Below are 21910 nucleotides of genomic sequence, written 5' to 3' on the forward strand. Positions count from 1 at the left end.
GCTGATCATAACTGATCTTGTCTTTCAAGGAAATGGTTAGAATTTATATGATGTAAGATATTTACGTTTTCTGAATTGCTAACAACACTGTATATATATTGACAAAAGAAATGAAGTACGTACAAAATGGTTTTAATAAGTATGTCTAAACCTACAAAACTAAAGCTGCTTCCAATAAAAGGATAAGGTGTTAGTCCAGGGATGCGCCGCTTCTTGAAATAATCATAGTTCCAGGGTGCATATCTGTAGAATAAATTCAACCAAGATAATTTAACTTTTAACGTTCGGAAGATAACGTGAGAAGAAAAGAAGTTTAACGCAATATTCAAGACGAGAGTGTTACATGCATACAAGTGAGTGTTTGCAATACCATGCCACAATTTGACATGGGTGTCCCACTCAGTTACAGTCCTGCCTCAATATCAGGGAAACTACCACCATCGTTTCACTTGTTTTGGTGTGACGGATGATATGTCAACCTTACCACGCATGTGGTTTCTATAGGCATTAGACACATTGACACTTTAAAAGGAAAACCAAGTTGTATGGATAGTCAACTTCTTTAGTACTAACACTGTTATCAAGCAAGTTCATCTTTACAACTTCTAGAACGCCTTTCAAAGAAGCTATACGCCGTCTCTCTTTGCATCAGTTGCATGATAGAACTTGGTTTTCCTTCATCTTTACAGCTTCTAAAATGACTCTCAAAGAAGACATTTAAAAGTACTGTCATGATTCGTTCAATATGGGTAGCTTAAGTGTAGAATGTAAATATAAAATGTCTTTGCCAGAAAACTACGACTTTCAACTGAAACAGATTCCATTGAATGTAAGAGGCGAATTAACGGTGAAAATTATTGTGAGTGAGTTTAGTTTTAAGTCACTTTTAGCAATATTCCAGCAATATCACGGCGGGGGACACCAGTAAACATATATATTCATAAACATAAATGTCTCCCCGAGGAGGAGAATAAACAAGGTTCTTTTCAAACTTATTTTTGTCGATTATAATAACGTTGAATGTCGCACTGAATTAGTGAGTGAGTAAGATTAGCAATATTCCAGCGATATCACGGCGGGGGACACCAGTAATGGACTTCGCACATTGTACCCATGTGGGGAATCGAAGCCGGATGTTCAGCGTGTCGAGCGAACGCTTTAACCACTAGGCTACTCCTCCACCGTGAAATATATATGAATAGATACAGGTGATGACACGTGTGATGACAGTAGGTACAGGTGATGACACTTGTAATGACAGTAGGTACAGGTGATAATGTGTTCGAATCTACACCCAAACGTTGCCTCACCCGTAATGTGTTGGTTTGTCTCTGTAAATGGCACAAACTTCTGAATACCCCTTCAAGTTTTGCCATATTTGAATAGATTCAAGTAGTTTTTGTCAACAATATATGCGTATATTCCATCGAAACCCCTCATTCTGAAGACTGTGCAGGGTCCGCTCGGTCGTGTCAGATACTGTAGCTGACTGTAAAGAGTTGCTTCCCTTAGGCCATGAATCTGTGGCCGACGGTCGAATAAAAATGACTCGCCGTGACTATGATTTTACGTTTCTCAGCATGTTCTACATATATCCATGAGGGCTTCACCAAAGGGAGGGGCGGTTGGGTGGCTTAGTGGTTAAAACGTTCGCTCGTCACGCACAAGACCCGGGTTCGATTCCCCACATGGACACAATTAGTGAAGCCCATTTCTGGTGTCCCTCGCCGTGATATTGCTGGAATATTGCTGAAATCTGCGTAAACCAGAACTCACTCACTAACTCAACAAAGAGATAAACATCCATGACCTGAATCACTTCAAACTGACACACACTGATAACAATATATGAAACTCCGATCAAAATGCCGTTAAATTCGAGCGCTTCATCCTCGGAAACTAGGGGTGAGGACTTTGAACCTGCTGTTGACGTAATTAACTTTCCTCAAGCCAAGTGCTTGTGCATACAAATGCCTACTTACGTATATAGCTCAGCACAATGGCCGTCAGTGCCAGAAGGTAAGGTGAGGTGAAATTGGGTTTAACGTCGTGCTTGAGAATATTTCGCTCATATGACGACGTGCATGCGTGTGTATGTGTATGTGCGGCTACTTGTACTAGCCCAGACTGAAGCTGGTTTTATAGTGCTAGCCAACTGAGATACCATGCCGCAGTGAAGCATGAATACCCCACTCAGACACATTATACTGACTCCGAGCCGACCAGTCCTTGTTGTACCCATTAATGCCGAGCGCTAGGCAGGGACCAACAAGTACCATATTTTAACGTCTTTTGGTATGACGCGGTCGGGGATCGAACCTGCGACCTTCCGCTCTCCGGGCGGACGCTCTAACCACTACACCACGGAGGCGGTCAGGGCCAGAAGGAGATACAGTGGGACGTCGACCAGACCCAAGATCTCCATGTTGATGTGAGGCGTTAACCGTGCACGTCCCTCCTAATGAACAAAACGATAAGAACTAAGGGTTGTCCATGCCTTCAGGGCTGCGTTGAAGGGCAGTTGTTTGACTACTTCTTCCAGAACTTTAGACATGAACATCAAATTTGAGACAGGACGATAGTTTTTTAGGCACTGAGAGTCAAGCGTGGTTTTCTTGATGAGTGGTTTGACTACAGCTCGCTTAAAGCAGGATGGTACACATTAACACCTCCCAACCCTACTCTTGGCTTTGTCATTACATTGTTATCTTTGTACACTCATCTAAGTATCTAATTGGCTTCGTAGTTATATTGTTATCTTTGTACATTCTCCCACCTTGCTTTGTGTAAACATGGTTCATCTATACATATTGACTCTGTGCACTGATTCAGCATTCACCTGATGAAGGAGCAAGAATTAGCTCTGAAACGTCGTACAAAGAAGTTATCTATAAAAACGTGTCATGCATTCATGTTCATCAAACTTCTAAAAGTAACATGTGTTATATTTGGGATTACACTTTCTTAGTAAAGTACAAATTCTAGTACTTTTTTTTTTCTTTTTTTTTTTAGTTGAGCCCCATCCGGGATTCGAACTCACACCCTCAGAGTCAGGCACCCAATCGCCAGCACACAAAGTCAGCCGCCTAACCCACTCAGCTACCGCGACTTCCACAAAAATGGAAGTCGGACAACTGGTAGTCTAGACTGCGGGCTTTGTGTACCCCTCTGATAAGTGTTAATTGGCACGGCTCCCACGGCTGAAAGCTATGATTACACAATGCCATTTAGAAAGTGGTCAAATGTAACATGTGTTATATTTGGGATTACACTTTCTTAGTAAAGTACAAATTCTAGTACTTCTAAAAGCCTTTCAAGAACGTCATGCAAGTTATTACTTCTCCAGCTCATGATTCCTATAAAAATACTTAGCTTGTTTTTAATCCTGTTTAGTACGTCTGTTTATGACATCTCCTTATCATGACTCCCTAATTAAGACAATCATCTCTTGGCAGGTAATATGTCTGAATTTATAAAAGAAATTCAAATTTCCACCATGGATGAGATGAAGGTGAAAGCAGCGTTTCAAGCACAGCTCTATAAGAGTCATCAAGTGAACAAGCGCGTGCTGATTCCAGTAAATATACATAATAACTGAAAAAAATGGGTAAGTATACATATTTACTGATTATACATATTTACTGATTATACATATTTACTGTTAGTCACTAGTATCAATCAATGATGCGTTTCTTACTATCCGTCAATGATGGGCCTGTCATAGGTCAAAACAAGACTGCCCATGAATGTCACATTCAGGTATATAATAACCAACTTGATAGTTCCTCACTCATGCTTGACAACGGTAGAACAGTCTATATCGAAAAGTCGCATCAACAATATACTCATGCCAATAATGGTTGTCACCCCCTTCAATTTTTTTAATTTGGAGAGGGTGTGTGGGGTGGGTGTGTGAGGTGTGTGTGGGGTTGGGGTGGGGAGGGGAGTGACAGCCATTATTGGCATGAGTATATAATGAAGACGTTGTCATCCATGAAGTATCACACATTTCTTATCATTGATCTGAGATTATCTAAGATGTCAATCACACAGATTAATTTTCAAATTGTATCTACTACTTCCGATCTAAGTAAATAAATGATGGCCACTTCAGCTATTTGGTCAATAGTTCCAAAGTCAAATTTCTATATTATTATGTCGTCAAGCAATATCTGAAACATCTCCAACAGACTACACGCTTGTTGTGTTTGGATAATTGTATTGATGTATTTTGAACATGTACTATTAAAATTTGTGCAATTTCATTTTTAAGGTGGTAAAGTTTCTTTGGCAGTCAGTTTCCTACTCGTCACAATGCCTGGCTGAATGCTGCATGTTACAGTGTGTAACTAATAGTAACATATGTGACAGTGTATTAACCATACACCTGGGTTTAATTAAATTGTAAAGGGCGAAGGTTTGTAAACACAGAGATGAGGAGTTCAGCTGATTAAAGCATTGTTAAAACGAACTCACTCAATGGTTTGTAGAAGCTGAAGATGTTTTACGCCGCTTATAACTATATTCTAAGAATATCACGGCAGGACACGCTAGAAATGGGCTTAACACATTGCACCCATGTGGGAAATCGAACCTGGGTCTTCGTCGCGAACGCCTTAACCACTGGGCTACCCCCGCGGTCTGGTAATGATTCAGTGATATTTGCAATGTGTCGGTGGGTTAGTGAGTATGATATCACTGCGGGGGACACCAGAAATGGGCATCATACATTGTGCCCATGTGGGGACTCGAACCCGGGTTTCAGCATGACGATCAGGCTACCCCACCGCCCTAATGTTTCGGCGAAATCATAATGCTGAATGAATACTTTCCTTCTACAGTTTAGTTTAGAAGAATGAAAACAATGCAAAGCGTCAGATGTTTTATTACGAAAATAGATATAAAAGGAAAGGATATAGAAAGAAAAGAATATAACATAAAGATTTGCAATATCGATATAAGCAGAAGGAGATCTAAGGTAGTTACTATCACATGCATAAGAGTGACAAAACATTCTGTTTGCGACAGTATCAATACGGGCCCGATAAAGAGAACCTTCTTCTGGTGTATCTTATATTCTAAACCTAATTGACATTATTAACAAAATCTTTGCGCTCACAAATATGAATTAGACAACTCTTAAAAAACTAAGTTGTCAGTGAATACATATTTTCTAAATTAATGTGTAATAATGAGTATTTTCTAAATTAATGTGTAAGAATGTGTACGAAACTGTCAACTGTTCAGGTGATATAAGAACAGTTTTCGTATAGATATTTTGTGCTACCAGTCGCTATCATGTCTTTTTAAGCGTGGAGGTCCTTCTTGGATTCGAAGCGATTACGGTGGGACACAAAGCGGACGATGAGCACAAGGCAAAGGATGAGGAGTGTGAAGATAACCATTCCCATGGCAACCATGGCAGCAGTTGTCTGTCCAGTTATCTGACAGTTGCTGTTTGTCAGTCCAGTTTGACCTGAAAAGATTGAAGAATTACATGAGTTGTTTAATGCAAGGTGCCGATGTACTGAGCGTCATTAGACGATAAATGAGTTCCTGGAAAACTATAGAAACATTTAAACCGTTTAAATTAAACCGTCAAGACCCGGATTAGAATGGATGGTCAACAACCCATGCTTGTCGCAAGGCTCGCTGTCTTGGTTGACACATGTCATCGAGTCCCAATTGTGAAGATAAATACTCATGCTGTTGATCACTGGATTGTCTGGTCCAGACTCGATTATTTACAGACCGACGCCATACAGCTGGAATATTGTTGAGTGTGGCGTTAAACAACAAACCATCCTTACAACCGTTGGTTGAACAACTTTCAACCAATCAATTTGACTTTAATGTCAATAAAATATGTTAATAAGATAGTTGTAAAATCATTTCTAAACATAACATCCTTACCGTCTTGTCCGAAAGACCGGGGGTCTCGCACGGTGATGATTCTAGTGATGCTTTTCTCACCAGCACTAGCCTCTCGTTTCTTTCGGCCAAAGCCAAAAGTATCACCACCGTTACACGTTTCCTGAAATCGATGTTGTTTTTGTTTACAGCATGATAAAAAGAACATATTTGTCCAAAAAATATAATCCAGTGGAAAGGGATTATATATATATATATACTACTACTCACAAGTTATATGGCAGGACAGACTGTAATTTGAAAGAAATGGGTGTTCTTTGAAATCTTTGGATAAGTATAAATTAGGCGCTTCGCAAGGTTCCATCTGTATTTGGGTCACCAGCACGACGTACTTGAATGATACATTAAACATTTCTTGTAAAATCCAATTTCCTTAATAAATGGTATACAATAAAACCAATGGATACTTCTGGCATTTTCATAACATCTCAATCGTAAGAGTTAAAAAAGAAACAAAATTATTCAGTAAAACATGGTGCACACAAAGCAGCAAGAATGTAAGAATCCACATTTTTGGACGCAAATCACGTGATTGTGTGACGTCATACCATCGAGTCGGAACCAACACAAAACACCAACTGGTGCCATGGTTGCGGGATCAACCAGGACGGTACATTTCAAGAAATCAGTTGATAGTCCCGGAGTTATAGTGACATTATTGAACGAACACGGATATGACTCAAAGGCGGATCCAGAGGGTGTGTGTGTGTTTGTGTGTGTGTGCAAGGGTGCGCACCCCAAGCCCCATCCCCCATCCCCATCCCCCACCCCTTTTGGGCTGGAAGTTTGTTAAATGACCATTGAAACTCAGGTGAAAATAAAATGTGTGCACCCCTCCTTTTCTCAATAGTGTGCATCCCCCTTTCTCAAAAAGCTGTCTCTGCCCCTGATGCCATACAGCCATTCCACGTTTTTATCTCCTATGTGGGAACTTTACTCTAGCTATATTATGTATACTTAAAAGGTGATACCGAAAGGAAGGTTTGGAACGGGACACTTTATTAACCATTTTTATAATTCTTAGAAACTTTTCTGTTAAACATTAGAATATTCAGAGGGCAATACTTACAGGGTCGCAGTCTTCATTATTTGCTTCGAGGCACACTTTAACGGTGAACTTGAAACGGACCTCGTCATTGCCATCAAAGCGGAAGGCTTTCAGTTTGAATATTATCTCCCTTCTATTTATTCCGAAATTGTCCCAGGCTGGGGCTTCAACGGAGATGGGATAGGCAGCATTATCCATGCAACTGTTGAATATAACAGAATAAAATTAAGTATCGACATACGTATTATAACTACGAATTAACTTCAATATCTTTTTGTTTATGTATGTATACACCTAAAAGTAAAACTAAATACCAGCCTTGCCCAACCAAAGTGTAGAAAATGGCATGAAAATTCTCTGAAAATCTTATACATGGACCACTGAACATCCGTGACGCCACTTGGGGTTCGCTGAAAAGGTAAGCATGTCCTGCCGTTTCACATGCCATTTAATCAGTGTATCGAAAAAGTAACTACAATCCGACGTCGCACACTAGCACGTGTGTCGGCCGCCTGTAAACGATTCAGTGATTAAATTTAGTTTTACGCCGCATTTAGCAGTATTCCAGTAATATCACGTTGGGGGACGCCGGAAATAGGCTTCTCACATTGTACCCATGTTGAGAATTGAACCCGGTTCTTCGGCGTGACGAGCGAACGCTTTAACCACTAGGCTACCCCACTGCCCCTATACTGGGCGTGATTATAGTGTGTACAAATAGTTTTACGTTTATATCTTCATATACCACCTTCAAAAACACAATGAAGTATATTCTCTTAAATAAATAGGATAACAATGAAAACGTCTCAGATTCTATAATATTTATATCAACGCCCAAAAAGCCGTCGACAATAACACATGGGGTCGATCTGTACCATCACGCAATAATGGAATCCAAACCACTTTAACCTACTATCAGATTATCATGTTACCGAATGCCAAATGCGTAGATCGATGCTCATGATCACTGGATTCTCTGGCCCAGACTTGATTATTTACTGACCGCCGCCATATAGCTTGGATATTGCTGAGTGCGGCGTTAAGCAACAAACAAACAACCATCAGCTAATCAGATCGGAAGACAGCTATCTCCTTGTATGTTTGGCTTACACTGTGATCAATTGTAACATAAATAAATATATTAAACATATTTACGTTGAAAATAAAACTATTTTATTTGATATTAAATCTGACATCATAACCCACGTAGGCTAGGCTAAAGGGACATAAATCTTGGGAGCTTAATTTCCCCAGCCTTCACCACTGGTATAAGGGAGATAACTATACTTATTAAGGTGATAAGGGGCTTGTTTATATTTTGTTAATGGGCTAAAGGGCCTGACAGTACACGGTCACCTTTTGAACCAATACAGACGAAAATAGATCACTTGCTGTGTTATTAGTATAGCTTGCATGTTTTGATAAAGTATGGAAGGTTTAAATGATGAACATTTACTGCACTAAGTAATACCCCTGAGGATTTAATGTAGCATGTCTTCGCTATTTATGATCAACTTTAACATAGTTTCATATACATACCTGGCGGTGACGATATTAAGAGTTTTCAAATCTGTAGTAACTGTGTTGTCAGCGACGGCTGTGACCAACCTTATCGCCTCGTATTCTGCACATTAACAAACGATGTGTAAGCATACCTTTAAATGATTTGTTTACCATACACTTTGAGAAAATATAGATTTAAAGTGAAAGAATTCACAAAGTTCGAGGAGGATAACTCGTATTACTATCCCAGTTCACATTTGGAAAATCTTGACACATGTCATCGAATCCCAACTGCGTTGATTGATGCACATGATGCCGATCACTGGATTATCTAGTCCATACTTGAATATTTACAGACTGCCGTCATATAGCTGGAATATTGCTGAGTGCGGCGTTATTTTGAAACGACTAACAAAACACAGCAGTTGAACAATGACACGTAATAAATCGTGGTAACAGAACCACTCACATGTCGTTTAAGACTAGAAAAGGAAAGGACGTTCGAGGCTGTTAGATCTCATATTCGGATTTACGCAAACCTGGACACTATTAATATCATAATATAATAAAAATCTAATCCCAAATGTTTTATCTTTAGGTACTGAGAAGGTAAACTTGAGCTCAGAGCCCACGTTAATAGGCGTTGTTGAAACGACCGGTGAACCTCCACTCGTCAGTTGCAGCCTCACGGGAGAGAACTCTGTTTCTGCGGATATTTCGTTCAGATTTCCGGTCCTGCGCATAACAACCAATCAATATTATCTCACTAAAAGCCATAGAACAGGCAGCATGAGCACGTCAATAGCTGTAAGTGACGTTACACAAAGTAACGTCGCTATTGCTATATAAAACGTGATTAAAACAACTTTTATCATTTCAAATCTGTCACTATTTTTTACTCTTAGCTCCTTGAGTTTGAATGCCACAAAGTCGTGACATGGTATACATGTCGTAACATAGCCGTGTTTAAATTTAAAGACTGCATTGTATGATCCCATTATTCTGTTCTATTCTGTTTTATTATTGTGTTCTATTATTCTTCAACGGAATGTCAATTTGCTAACTGGGTTGAATCATATCAGTTATTTCAATATTTGACGCGTATAAACGACTCACAGAGCCGTTGGATCAAGCTTGGCGATACCGCTGAATACCAAAGCCTCGGCGAGGTTGAACACACACTTTGCAGTGAAAAGGTCGTCAATGGAGGTCAAGAAATCACTCTCGTATTGAACGACGATAGTGCGTGTGTATTCAGTTTTACCTCCAGTCTGTAAAAATATTGTCTAAGTTTAAGCCTGTATGACTACATATACCACAGATTGAAACATTACTTAACTAACATGATCATCCTGAAACTGAACCACTTTCTGTAATAAAATATTCCCGAGGGCTCACAAACGGAGAATAAATTTAATCATATAAAAATCATTTGATTGTTATAGTTGTGATAGTAGTAGCAGTAGTTGTAAAAGTGTTTCCAGTAGAAGTAGTGGTACTAGTCGTAGAAATAGTAGTAGTAGTGGTAGTGACAGTGGTAGCAGAGTAGTAGTAGAGTAGGAATAATAATAGTAGTAGACGTAGAAGTAGTAGACGTAGCATGATAGTAGTAGACGTAGAAGTAGTAGACGTAGCAGTAGAAGTACACGGAGACGAAGAAATAGTGTTTGGCTATTGTTGCTTAATGCAGCACTTGATAATAAAATATATAGCTTTATGACTACTAAAGGTGAGTAATCTCATCTGGATCAGACAACCATGTGACTGACGTCGATACATGCAGATGGACATGGCAGTCAGAGGGCCTGTCCACCTGGTCCCTTTAGTAGCCTCTTGCGACAAGCATGACTGTAGCAGTAGTAGCGTGGTATTGGTAGCATTTACATTGTAGTAGTCATAGTAGTCGTCAAGTAGTGGTAGTGATAGTAGTAGTAGTGGTGGTAGTGGTGCTTGAAGCAGTAATAGAGTAGTAGTAGCAGTAGTGGTTGTGGTAGAAATAGAAGTAATAGTGATGGTAGCAGAGCCAGGAGAATTAAATATAGTAGACGTAGTAGAAGTAGTAGACGCAGTAGTAGTATAATAGAAGTAGTATAGTAGATGTAGTACTAGTATAGTAGAAGTAGTAGTATAGTAGAAGTAATATAGTAGAAGTAGTATAGTAGAAGTAGTAGTATAGTAGACGTAGTAGTATAGTAGAAGTAGTATAGTAGAAGTAGTAGTATAGTAGAAGTAGTAGTATAGTAAACGTAGTAGTATAGTAGAAGTAGTATATGAGAAGTAGTAGTAGTATAATAGAAGTAGTATAGTAGATGTAGTAGTAGTATAGTAGAAGTAGTAGTATAGAATAAGTAATACAGGGGGAGGAGGATAGTAGAAGTAGTAGTATAGTAGACGTAGTAGTATAGTAGAAGTAGTATAGTAGAAGTAGTAGTATAGTAGACGTAGTAATATAGTAGAAGCAGTACAGTAGACGTAGTAGTAGTGATAGTGGTAGTGATAGCGGTAGTAGAGTAGTAGTAGAGTAGGAGTAGAAATAGTAGTAGACGTAGAAGTAGTAGACGTAGCAGCAGCAGCAGCAGCAGTAGTAGCAGTAGTAGTAGTAGTAGTAGATGGAGACGAAGAAACAGTGTTTGGCTATTGTTGCTTAATGCAGCACTTGATAATAAAATATATAGCTTTATGACTACTAAAGGTGAGTAATCGCATCTGGATCAGACAACCATGTGACTGACGTCGATACATGCAGATGGACATGGCAGTCAGAGGGCCTGTCCACCTGGTCCCTTTAGTCGCCTCTTGCGACAAGCATGACTGTAGCAGTAGTAGCGTGGTATTGGTAGCACTTACATTGTAGTAGTCATAGTAGTCGTCAAGTAGTGGTAGTGAGAGTAGTAGTAGCAGTTGTAGAGTAGTAGTGGTGAGGTGTAGTAGTAGAGTAGAAGTAGTATAGTAAACGTCGAAGTAGTATAGTAGAAGTAGTACTGGCTGGCGATCAGTTATCGCCACTTCCTCGGTATAGCGCATGCGCACATCTAATCCTGTCAATTTCGTTGTTTTTCCGAACGTCATTTCCGAACGATCTTGAATATCCCAAAATATTTCCATGGTAAGTGAACCAAAATTCAAGTCCATCAAGAAATTTAATAGCGGGGTCGGGGGCATGTCACTTGATCCACATAGTGGGGCTGTAACTTTCATAAAACATCCTAAAAAGTTAGACGGACATATAATTACAATTCATTTTAAAGCAATATTCCTCTCAGTTTTTTATTGAATTTCACATAAAAAATTATGTCATATTTTGGTAAATAACATGAACAATTCGGAAGTGGCGATAACTGTTCCTGTTGGTTGTTGGGAAAAACACAATATGTACTACCGCGCTTCCTGTTGACCACGTTATAGAAAACCAAATCGGCAACTGTAAACAAGCAAGATACATCGATGAATAGCTAATCTTTCATCTAGATAACTTTTAATTCATTAGGTTGAGAATCTACAGAGGAAATCGCGAAAAACCGCTGAAAATGGCGATAACTGTTCGCCAGCCAGTAGAACAGTAGAAGTACATGTAGTATAGTAGACGTCGTAGTAGTAGATGTCTAGCACCAGAGTAGAGGTAGTAGTATTAGAGCAGTAGAAGCAGTATAGTAGACGGCGAAGTAGTAGATAGTCACCAGCTAAGAGGTGGTAGTAGTATTGAGGCAGTAGAAGTGAGTATAGTAGACGTAGTAGTAGTAGATGTCTAGCACCCGAGTAGAGGCAGTAGTAGTATTAGAGCAGTAGAAGAATTATAGTAGACGTCGTAGTAGTAGCAGATGTCTAGCACCCGAGTAGAGGTAGGTAGTAGTAGTATTAGAGCAGTAGAAGTAGTATAGTAGACGCAGTAGTAGTAGTAGTAGCAGTAGAGTAGACGTGTAGTAGTAGAGAAGAAGCGGTAGTAGTAGTAGAAGTAAAGTAGTAGTAATAGCAGCTGCAGCGTTAGCAGCAGCAGCAGTAGTAGTAGTAGTAGTAGTAGTAGTATCAATACAACGTACGGTCACGCCTACAACGTCTCCACAGGTTGTTCCGGTGTTGTCCAAGTCAAGTGCATATCCCAACCACGTATCTGGAATGCTGTCAGTGGCCGACGCGGGATCTGGGACTTGAGCAAGATTACAGTTTGCATCGGCGCGGTAACCTTGGACGTAGGCATGCCCTGTGAACGACGCTCCAGCTGGGTTCACGCCTATCACCATTTTCCCTGTTTCACACGCCACTGTCACTGGATGTAGATAACATAATAAACATTCACAATTAATAAAAGCAACAAAACCCTTCCCACACCCCGATAGAAACTCTGTTAAAAGCAGAGCCGGTTGTACGATTCAAAAAACATACCGCGAGCATGTGTTAATGAATCGCTGTCAAACAGTGATGTTACCGGAGGTTCACGAACTGATGACCGTATCCTGCCCCAACAGTGCTACCCGTCATAAACTAATGCCCGTTTGAAACTGAACATCGCCCCAATGTAATACATTCTTAACGTCTTTGCAACGGAAACTACTTCGATAAAGGAAGACCCAAAGGTAATATAACTGAGATATTTCAGTTGTTATTGTAACTTCACAACGTCATCGTTTCATATCTGACGACCACTAACCCAATGCTTCACTTACGTCGTTTTTTTGTCACAGTTGGTACCATAGGAATCAGCAGTACAATAGCACAGTGTTGATCCAGCAATGCTGTCGTAGCAGGTACCGTCGGTGCTGCACGGATCCGAAGTCGCACAAGCGCCGGCTCCTTTTTGTGCTAAATGGAACATATTTTCACATTAATATTCACAATCATACAAGACGATGTTAAATGCTAATTTACACCGATTCATGTCAGTCGTAAGATAACGACACATACCCAAGCGTCACGGGGTCAACGGCGTCGAGATACTTCTGAGTTATGCCCCTTAGCCAAGACATGGAAGAAGAAGAAGCATATGAAGATAGGCCAAGTTTTGAGAAACAAATCATCTGGCGTGTACCGCCGCTGCCTAGCTTGGATCAACTCAAATGTGTTCTGTAACCTAATGGGGTTTTGTCAATGAATCCCTGGTGACAAACTCATCATTGCAATATAAACAGCCTTACTGCAATACATGTTTCCAGGGAAATATGAATATTAATACAGAAACCAGGACTCTTAATTCAGAGTTCTAAATTCTTAATTGTTGCTCGCTGTACAATGAGGTCTGGGCTTACTGAGTTGCTAAAGGCGCTGCAAGTCGCTGTAGGTACGCAGTTGCGTTAGTCGATTCTGTGCTCGAATCCCGGTTTGCTTGGATTAGTGTTCCACCACCATACCAGTGCTCGTCAATTTCATTTCGGGCTTTCCTCCCACATTAAGCTGACACGACCTGATATGACTGGAGTACTACCGCTGGTAAACCAAAGTCACTCACTCACTCGTTCTACAAAGTGTACGTGGGTAGCCTCGTGGTTAATGCTCCGACAGTGGACTGTTCCGCTACTGGCCGTAAGTGACATCGTAAATTCAGTATGTGGCGGTGGGGTAGCCTAGTGGTTAAAGCATTCGCTCGTCTAGCCGAATTCGAACATCCGGCTTCGATTCCCAACATGGGTACAATGTGCGAGGCCCATTCCTGGCGATACTGAATATTGCAAAAAGTGGCGTAAAACCCAACTCACTCACTCACTCACTCACTACAAAGTGTAGATAGGCAAAATCAAAGACCACATGAAAGGATAATTCAGAGGTGAAAAGTTACCTGTTTTTAGACCACAGTCGTACCCCTCCCATGGGCTTGTGACGGAAGACAGTCGCAGGTGCTTGAAGTGAAATCACAGGTTGTTGGTGGTGTACAGGATTGCGATGTTCGACGGCAATCAAATGACGCAGCCCCTAGAAATTGGACTTCAGGTTAATACCTTTTCACAAAGACATGACATACTTGACATATAATACGATCTGGTGTTTTGGCAAAACATACACAAGCTTAGTCACTTGCAAGTCACTTTTCAAGATATCTACGCTGGTATATTTTCGGTTATAATCCCAGGTGTGTACTTTCTTTCGCACTTCAGTTTATTTTCAATGACGATGCAAATAATTATTTGAATATGTTTCGCATAAATACTTAATATCTATTCAAAAAGATGTTTCGGAACATACTATTCTGATGGAACTTTAATGTTGAAACATTAATAAATAATTCCAACTTTATCATTACAGTGAAAGGTAGACAATGGCATGGTGATACAGAGAACTCACGCAGATGAGCCAGCAAAGCCACAATACAGAAGGTCAAACTCCTCATCATGCAGATTCCATTGGGACGATCGCCTGGGAAAACAGGGGTAAATATAAAGGAATGGTTCCCAGTGTGCCATTAATCCCGTGAAAGGTTGTTAATGGCCAAGTACATATCTTCAACATGCCTCTGCATGTTACTGACAGATGTTCGTATAAAAAGTAGTTTCATAAACAGTCAAAATATGATTTTTGGCGAACGATTTAACAGAATTATGGTCATATTTTTCTGCATCGGGTAAAATGTGAATCTGGCCATTTGGATGTCCCAACTGTTTTCAGGAGTGTTATCTAAACTCTGTTGTCTGAGACAGGCAATGTTTCCGCCAGACGTTCTGTCAGTACATGTAGCTGCTCTACATGGGGATAAACCCAGTGTGTTTGAAAATCAGTGACATGCTTTACTGAATTGATGGCGACTAAATTTCAATTGGAACCGAACGCGTAGAGGTTCCAATTAAAATATTAGTCACCATCAATTCAGTAAAACATGCTCTCTGATTTTCAAACACACTGGGTTATCTCCGATTCTACCATGACCCATTTAAAATCGAGCTTCCTCGCTCTGCGGCAGACACTGGGTAATCCGGCATGGGACGGGACGAGGCGAATTGAACTCGTCTGTGACGGGAGTGGTAGTGTATTGAGAGACCATATAATATCTACTATATCGTCTCTGGTGGAATTTTTAACATTACAACATAAAAATATTCTGTCCAAAGAAAACAAACTACTGTTTATTCAATGTAATTATGTAATACCGAGAGCTTGTTTGTTTTTATCCGAACTCCACACGATGGAAACCAGCCTACTGTTTTGTGCGCCGTGTTACTGTACCCCCTTGGCCCACTCTATAATGGAATCGTCTGACCTACTTATTTTCTTCGAAGCAGACAGTTACGCAACAGTTTGAAATGGCGGACGAGCCAGTGTTTACATTTTGCGAAAGGTTGAAATTCAAGTGACAGTGGACAATACTTGACTAACTGTCGAATCTGAACCCTGCAGAATCGAAGAATAGATCCTTTTCCGATCAACCTACGACCTGTAACTCCTGTGATTTTTTATGACCGGCCGATCATGATTTCACGTACGTGCCTCCACCCCTTGGTATGCGACGAAAGAGTGACAGTGTTGCTGCTTACTTGTTTTTTGTAGTGTACATGCGACTAACTTGTGATTCCTTGGAACATTGTTTCATCATTTGGGACTGGATTGTGTCCAAGCTATTTTCGAAGTATACGAACATAACAGTGACAGCCTTGCGGGGAAGCTGGCAGAGAGAGCAGAAATATTTTGTGAACGATGCAACAGGATATGATGGAGTATGAGTGGCATAAATGTGGTGTTTCGCCAGACCGTTATCTTGAGGAATTTCCCATTTCTAAGCAGAAACAAATGAAACATTTGCCAGATAAGTACATTTTACTGAAATGTTGTTTTGCTGCACATTTTGTACAAAGATAGGGATAATATTTTTGCAAGGGCTTTTCCTGATTTATATGTTAGATATTGTTTGTTTATGTTTGGGAGGCAGTTTATTGCTTGGTGAGTTTAAATTTTTTTTTATAATAGAAGAGTAATATGCTGAAGTAGAGGTTCCCTCATCATTGTGTAGGAAAAATCATATTGTTGTATTTTTCGAGTTTAAATAAATGTTTTTATAAGCATTTTGATCCCGTCTGTTGTGTTGATGTTAGTATGTTGATATGGTCAAGCTGGTAGTGCGGCAGTGTTGTATAGTGTTGTGCGCAGTGAAGCGCAATGAAATCAAAACGCATTTTCAATCCAAGAGCGGAACTCCACCAATTGCCTGGAAAATTCCAAAGTCCGCGTCAAAATCCATGGAATTGTTGTTATTATCCGCCATCACTGTGGTTAAACGCATTTTTTAATGCGCGGTGAAGCGGCCTTAAAATCAGATGAGCGTCAATCCAGAACTGATGCCGTCTGATTTTCTGAACAGCCAATCAGAATCTAGTATTTTCCTGATTCATGGTAGGATCATGTACATATCCTTTGTCCTTCATTGTTCCATTTTGTAGGCAATACCGGGAAGCCATCAAATCATCTTTTATTATTATTCACGGTAGATAACTAGCTTTAGATAGCACGGGCGATCGCTATTGGGTCTATATTAACCGTATTTGTTTTGCCTGGCCTGCAATGACCAATGTTTGTCCCCAAAACACGACAGACAATACCGACATACTTAAGCCCTCAACCACATACCACGACAAGAAACTAACATAAGCCCCGAAAGACCAAATGACTTCAAAGCTTAAAAGTACAATACTGCCATATTAGGTAGAGCAGGAAATGTGCCTATGAAATTACACAGAATGCCTTTCGTCAATAATTGATACCTTGTAGATGATGTGGGTGAGCTGGTAGTGGTATTAGTGTCACTACACACAGATAGTACTTATCGACGTTACAATCACCAAGAACAGTGTGTCAGTTGAAGGCATGCGTCGGAGTCAAAGAAAATTTGTTACCTGGTTTAACAAATTTCCGTGAAGCTCAAAGTCCTCATATTACATCGGAAGTTTTCTTAACACGAACACTAGCGTTACCGAAGATTGTTCTGTCATGCGTGAAGAAATCCGACTGAGGGCACTCACACCCACTCCCGCACGCACGCACGCACGCACTACGGATTTTGTATTGTATAACGCAGATGTAAAACACATGATTACGCTATCGATAAACTGCTTTGAGTCCTTTTAATATTTATTCAAGACATGTTCTAGAAGTCACGAAATTCTCGTTTTAAAACCTTTTAGAAAGTCACCTATCTCGTGTCTTAGCAACAAATCCAAATCTGCCTTAATTAGGCCTTTTACACCTCCAGAATCCTGTTCCACTATGCGATCCTAGCACTACGAACATTGCAACTCCATAACAAAGGGATTAAATAACCTTCGTCCGGAAGCTATAATCAATTTGTTGACCTCACCGAACAATGTTTTGTCTGTAGCTCGAGACAAGCGAAGCTCCGACAGTGGACTGTACCGCTAATGATGGTTTGGCCGTAAGTGACATCTTAAACTTTAATTCAGTATGTGGCGGTGGGGTAGCCTAGTGGTTAAAGCCAAATTCGTACATCCGGCTTCGATTCCCCACATGGGTACAATGTGTGGAACCCATTTATGGTGTCCCCCGCCGTGATATTGCTGGAATATTGCTAAAGCGGCGTAAAACTAAACTCACTCACTCACTAATTCAGTGCGACATTCAACGTTATTATAATCGACAAAAATAAGTTTGAAAAGAGCCTTGTTTATTCTCCTCTCAACACCTACCCCTCGGGGAGACATTAATGTTTATGAAGCAAAGTTAAAAGGATACCTCTTTGTATATTCTGTTACTCTGGTGTATTCAAGGTCATATGAAAGACATTTGGAAGACGTTTCTTAAGATTTAGGAAAAGATTTCCGATTTTATATACTTGCATAACGCCCACAGTTTTATCACGGATAATTGGAACCTAATTAGATGACCAATGAGAGGTTGTATATGAAATGACTTGACTTAGTGATTGCACCAGTAGGAACGAATTCTCTGAACGTTTTCTCTCAAGGCGTTGCATGGAAAAACTGTATTATGTGAAGTGATCATCGTATCGGTAATTTTGACATTTCATGGGGTTGAATTTGAGGAGACTCCCAGGGCGTACTGGTCATGGGCTTTTAGATCTTTCGTGAACCATTAATGCACGCTTGAAAACCAAGATTCATAGATTCATTACAAGAGGAAATCTTGGATTCAAACCCAGCTGTACCTGACAGTAAAGGGACACAACTCCACACAAAGAAGGGTAACATCTATAGTGCATTTTGTTATATCATTTTTATAATAATCAAACCGTTCCCGGTTCATTTTATATTCACCTAAAGTCCACTTTCATAATTGTTCTTTTCCTAATTTTGTATCATCACCACATGGCATGGAAAGTTAACAGTTGAGCTGAACCACAGCCGTCATTTATTGACCCTTATATGGTGTAGCAGACATCATGACAGTGCACCATAGAAGCATTTTAGTATACAGATAATGTTTAATGCAATTTGAAAAGTATGTAGATACATGCAAAAATACATACAAAGTAAACAATATTTAATAAGGTAATCTGATAGGTCAATGATGAATTGGTTTAAAAAGCCCAGACAGTACTATATTATGTACAAAAAGCATCAATATATTTTTCATTATGACAACTCTCGCTTTAAACAATGATAATAGTGAATCAGTGAGTGAGTTTAGTTTTACACCGCTTCTAGCAATATTGCAGCAATATCGCGGCAGGGGACACCAGAAACGGGCTTCACACATGGCATCCATGAGGGAATCGAACCTGGGTCTTCGGCTTGACGAGCAAACGTTTACCCATTAGGCTACCCACCACTCCAAACCATGACAATAAATAAAACATTGTCACAAATATAAGTGCGAGTTGGAATATTATTTTTGAAAAGAAGAACACAATTTCTTACCTTTGGCCCTTTGGGCAAGTTCAGGCAGTGTAAGAAGCTGTCGAAAATCTTGGACACTGCTGCAGTTTGTTTCGATTGCGAAGTCCTTTTATACACTCATCTGGAAATGACGACTGTCGTGTTGATAACGTTCTTATTGTCTGTATATTCACCTGGATCGTTGGAATAGAGCAGTAAATAAAGTGGCCAATGAAAATCAACACCGTCGCACCACGTGGGTTATACAAGAACCGCCCACACGCATGTCCAACCCAGAATGGCTGAATTTATATATAGATCCTATATAACCTTAGGCTTCATGTCAACTGTTGGACACAGAACGAGATTATCCAACCACGTATAGTCCTACTAATATATTACACAATATCGTTTTTCCTCTTTTAGTTTGTAACCAGCTCTGTGTGTGATACAAAGATTGTTCTGAGTATCTACTTTGGATGCACGAGCGAAGGTAATAGAATATTACAGGAGCTCTGAGTAGTTTTGAGATTTTACTTTCAGACAGAGAAAACAGACTTAATAGTGAATGGAAGAGTATATTTTATTTGCATGATTTGTCTGTGGGAATACCGGTAATTATACTGTTGTTCCAACTCCCATGAGTCATCCGTAACGACATTACGTCAGAATATTGTTTATTAGTATACTTTCCTGTACACACAAGTATGAAGGTCTGAATCGAACCTTTAAAGCATGTAAATCCCTGTGCGTGTATTAATGCGTCTTTTAAGTAGACTATAGCACAAATGTGATGCAATCTTGGCGTAGATAAGTGTGTTTGTGTTGTTGATAGCCACAGGGTAGTGCACCTTCTGGAAACATCCGTCATAATACACCGACAATCATCTTCAATACTCAAACTCTTTTGTCATTGTCTGACAAAGAGGCCGGAAAAGTTATTAAACACAACTGTCGGTTACGCGGCTTGATATGAATCATATTGTACCAGGGATACAAGATGGGGTAGGGAGGGTGCTGCGTCAAACAGCGTGACACAGGTTTTGTTTACGTGACTCGCTCGAGCCACGTATATCATTTAGAGATATAATACTTTGGCAATAGTATTATACCTGGAAGACCATGAGCCTTATTGTTTAAACATGTAAAAATCATTGTAGAACGTAAATACCAGCTGGTTGATAAACATTTTTGTAACTGGACTTGGATCCATGCATACGAACTCCCCTAACCCTATAGTATTTAGGAATATTATTCTCATATTTTAAAATTTTATGTCAAAATATAAGTTGTTTATCGTTTTTAGTACTGATTTCAGTTTTGAAGCCTATCATTATTTTTCCCCTCTGGGTGATAGGGTCCACCCACTGGAGAGTTCTACTATCCTAAACCACGACAGGATGTTATTCACTAATCTCCACAGCTGTTGCAGTGCGAATTACTCAGGGCGTAGCATTTACATTATGCTCTCTATAAATTCCGCCTTCATCGGCGCTTCAGCAGACTGATCTTCAATCACTCTATGATCAACTCCCGAAGCCCTGTGTTATTATGAGTGAAGTTCCTAAACGGTCGCACTACCTCCGCCTTGGGGCAGTACTAAACACTCAATGCAAAGATGTATTGTAATTTGAAGATTTCGACACCACTAATGACCTATGAAGTCTATATATAATGCTGATTCGGCACTTTGTCTGCATCCTGCAACTGAGCACTTAATTCTTCTCTGGATTTTGCATCTCTTACCAGATTTTAAACCTACTAAAATGTATTTGATTGGATAAATTTCCTAATGACGCTTGTAGAAGTGACCACTTCCTGAATCATTATCCTTCTCGGAAATAACTCCATCTGATTTACTCCATTTCCCGAGATGGAACTTCTTCCGAAGGTTAACTGATCTCTATCATCAAGCTATTTGTAAATCAGAACTGCGGGAACTGAATGTTTCAATGATATAAACTAGATCCCATTCAAACGAAGCTGGGACGTTTTAAATGCAGGAAAATGAAAGGCTGAATTCACGCACCATCCCTTTACGACTCCACACATGTAAGTAAACCATGGTTTAATGCAGATTGTAGACGCTTGTGCAGAAAGCGAGGGAAAAGCGGCGAAGATTATTTCCGCCATCATCCAACTATCCATGGCTTAAATAAATTTAAAATACTCAATGCAAAGGCGGCGTCGTATCTTCAAACCAAAGGCAAAGGCGGAATCGACGGAATTATATACTTCAAAAATTGGTCTTCAGGTACGCCCGGCATCGAGGTAAGGAACGGCGGACGAAAGAATTTCAAAGGCAAAGGTTCTAAAAATCTGCTGTTCATCATCTCCAAAGATGGTGATGTTTTGATTACTGACAAATCTAAAAATGCAAATATGATTGGTGAAGTTCTCCATCGGCAGAATATATGTCTACTGAGCTCTCGAAATCTCCAGAAACAACCGGAAAAGACAGAACTTTAACTTTGGATCAGATGTAGGTGGAAAAACTATAATGAACTGTTTTCATTACATGGAGCTATATACAACTCTTGAGTGCTTTCCATGCTTGCTGCAGCGGCTGATGACAATATTCATTATCAGCTACTGGTATACTTGACCATCGTCAGATTCTGGACGTTGCGTGTATCTGGCAACTGTGTCTGTAGAACGCAGGAAA

At 40.0% G+C, this 21910-nt stretch overlaps 1 protein-coding gene across 1 annotated transcript; it reads right to left on the reverse strand.

Moving 5' to 3' along the window:
- Positions 1–4869: 4869 nt before the first annotated feature.
- Positions 4870–19302, reverse strand: LOC124282914 (EGF-like domain-containing protein 2). Its single transcript, XM_046718962.1, has 12 exons — positions 19288–19302; positions 17751–17842; positions 14753–14824; positions 14250–14383; positions 13144–13279; positions 12520–12746; positions 9599–9753; positions 9075–9217; positions 8519–8603; positions 7001–7181; positions 5914–6034; positions 4870–5476 (listed from the first exon to the last, which is right to left on the reverse strand). The coding sequence occupies exons 5-12, from the start codon at positions 13169–13171 to the stop codon at positions 5307–5309; spliced, it is 1110 nt and encodes a 369-aa protein (XP_046574918.1). The 5' UTR covers positions 13172–13279; positions 14250–14383; positions 14753–14824; positions 17751–17842; positions 19288–19302; the 3' UTR covers positions 4870–5306.
- Positions 19303–21910: the final 2608 nt, after the last annotated feature.

The sequence above is a fragment of the Haliotis rubra genome, unplaced genomic scaffold, assembly GCF_003918875.1.
Source record: "Haliotis rubra isolate DU_JTF1 unplaced genomic scaffold, ASM391887v1 Scf306, whole genome shotgun sequence".
NCBI lineage: Eukaryota > Metazoa > Mollusca > Gastropoda > Lepetellida > Haliotidae > Haliotis > Haliotis rubra.

Excerpts from the sequence above, each read along its gene's own strand:
- LOC124282914 (XM_046718962.1), bottom strand. The coding sequence starts at position 13,171 with ATGGTACCAACTGTGACAAAAAAACGAC. Across the intron at positions 8,604-9,074 it reads TACCTTCTCAGTACCTAAAG|AATACGAGGCGATAAGGTTG; the intron begins ATAAAACATTTG and ends GTTAATGTGCAG. Across the intron at positions 6,035-7,000 it reads ATAATGAAGACTGCGACCCT|GAAACGTGTAACGGTGGTGA; the intron begins GTAAGTATTGCC and ends CATCGATTTCAG.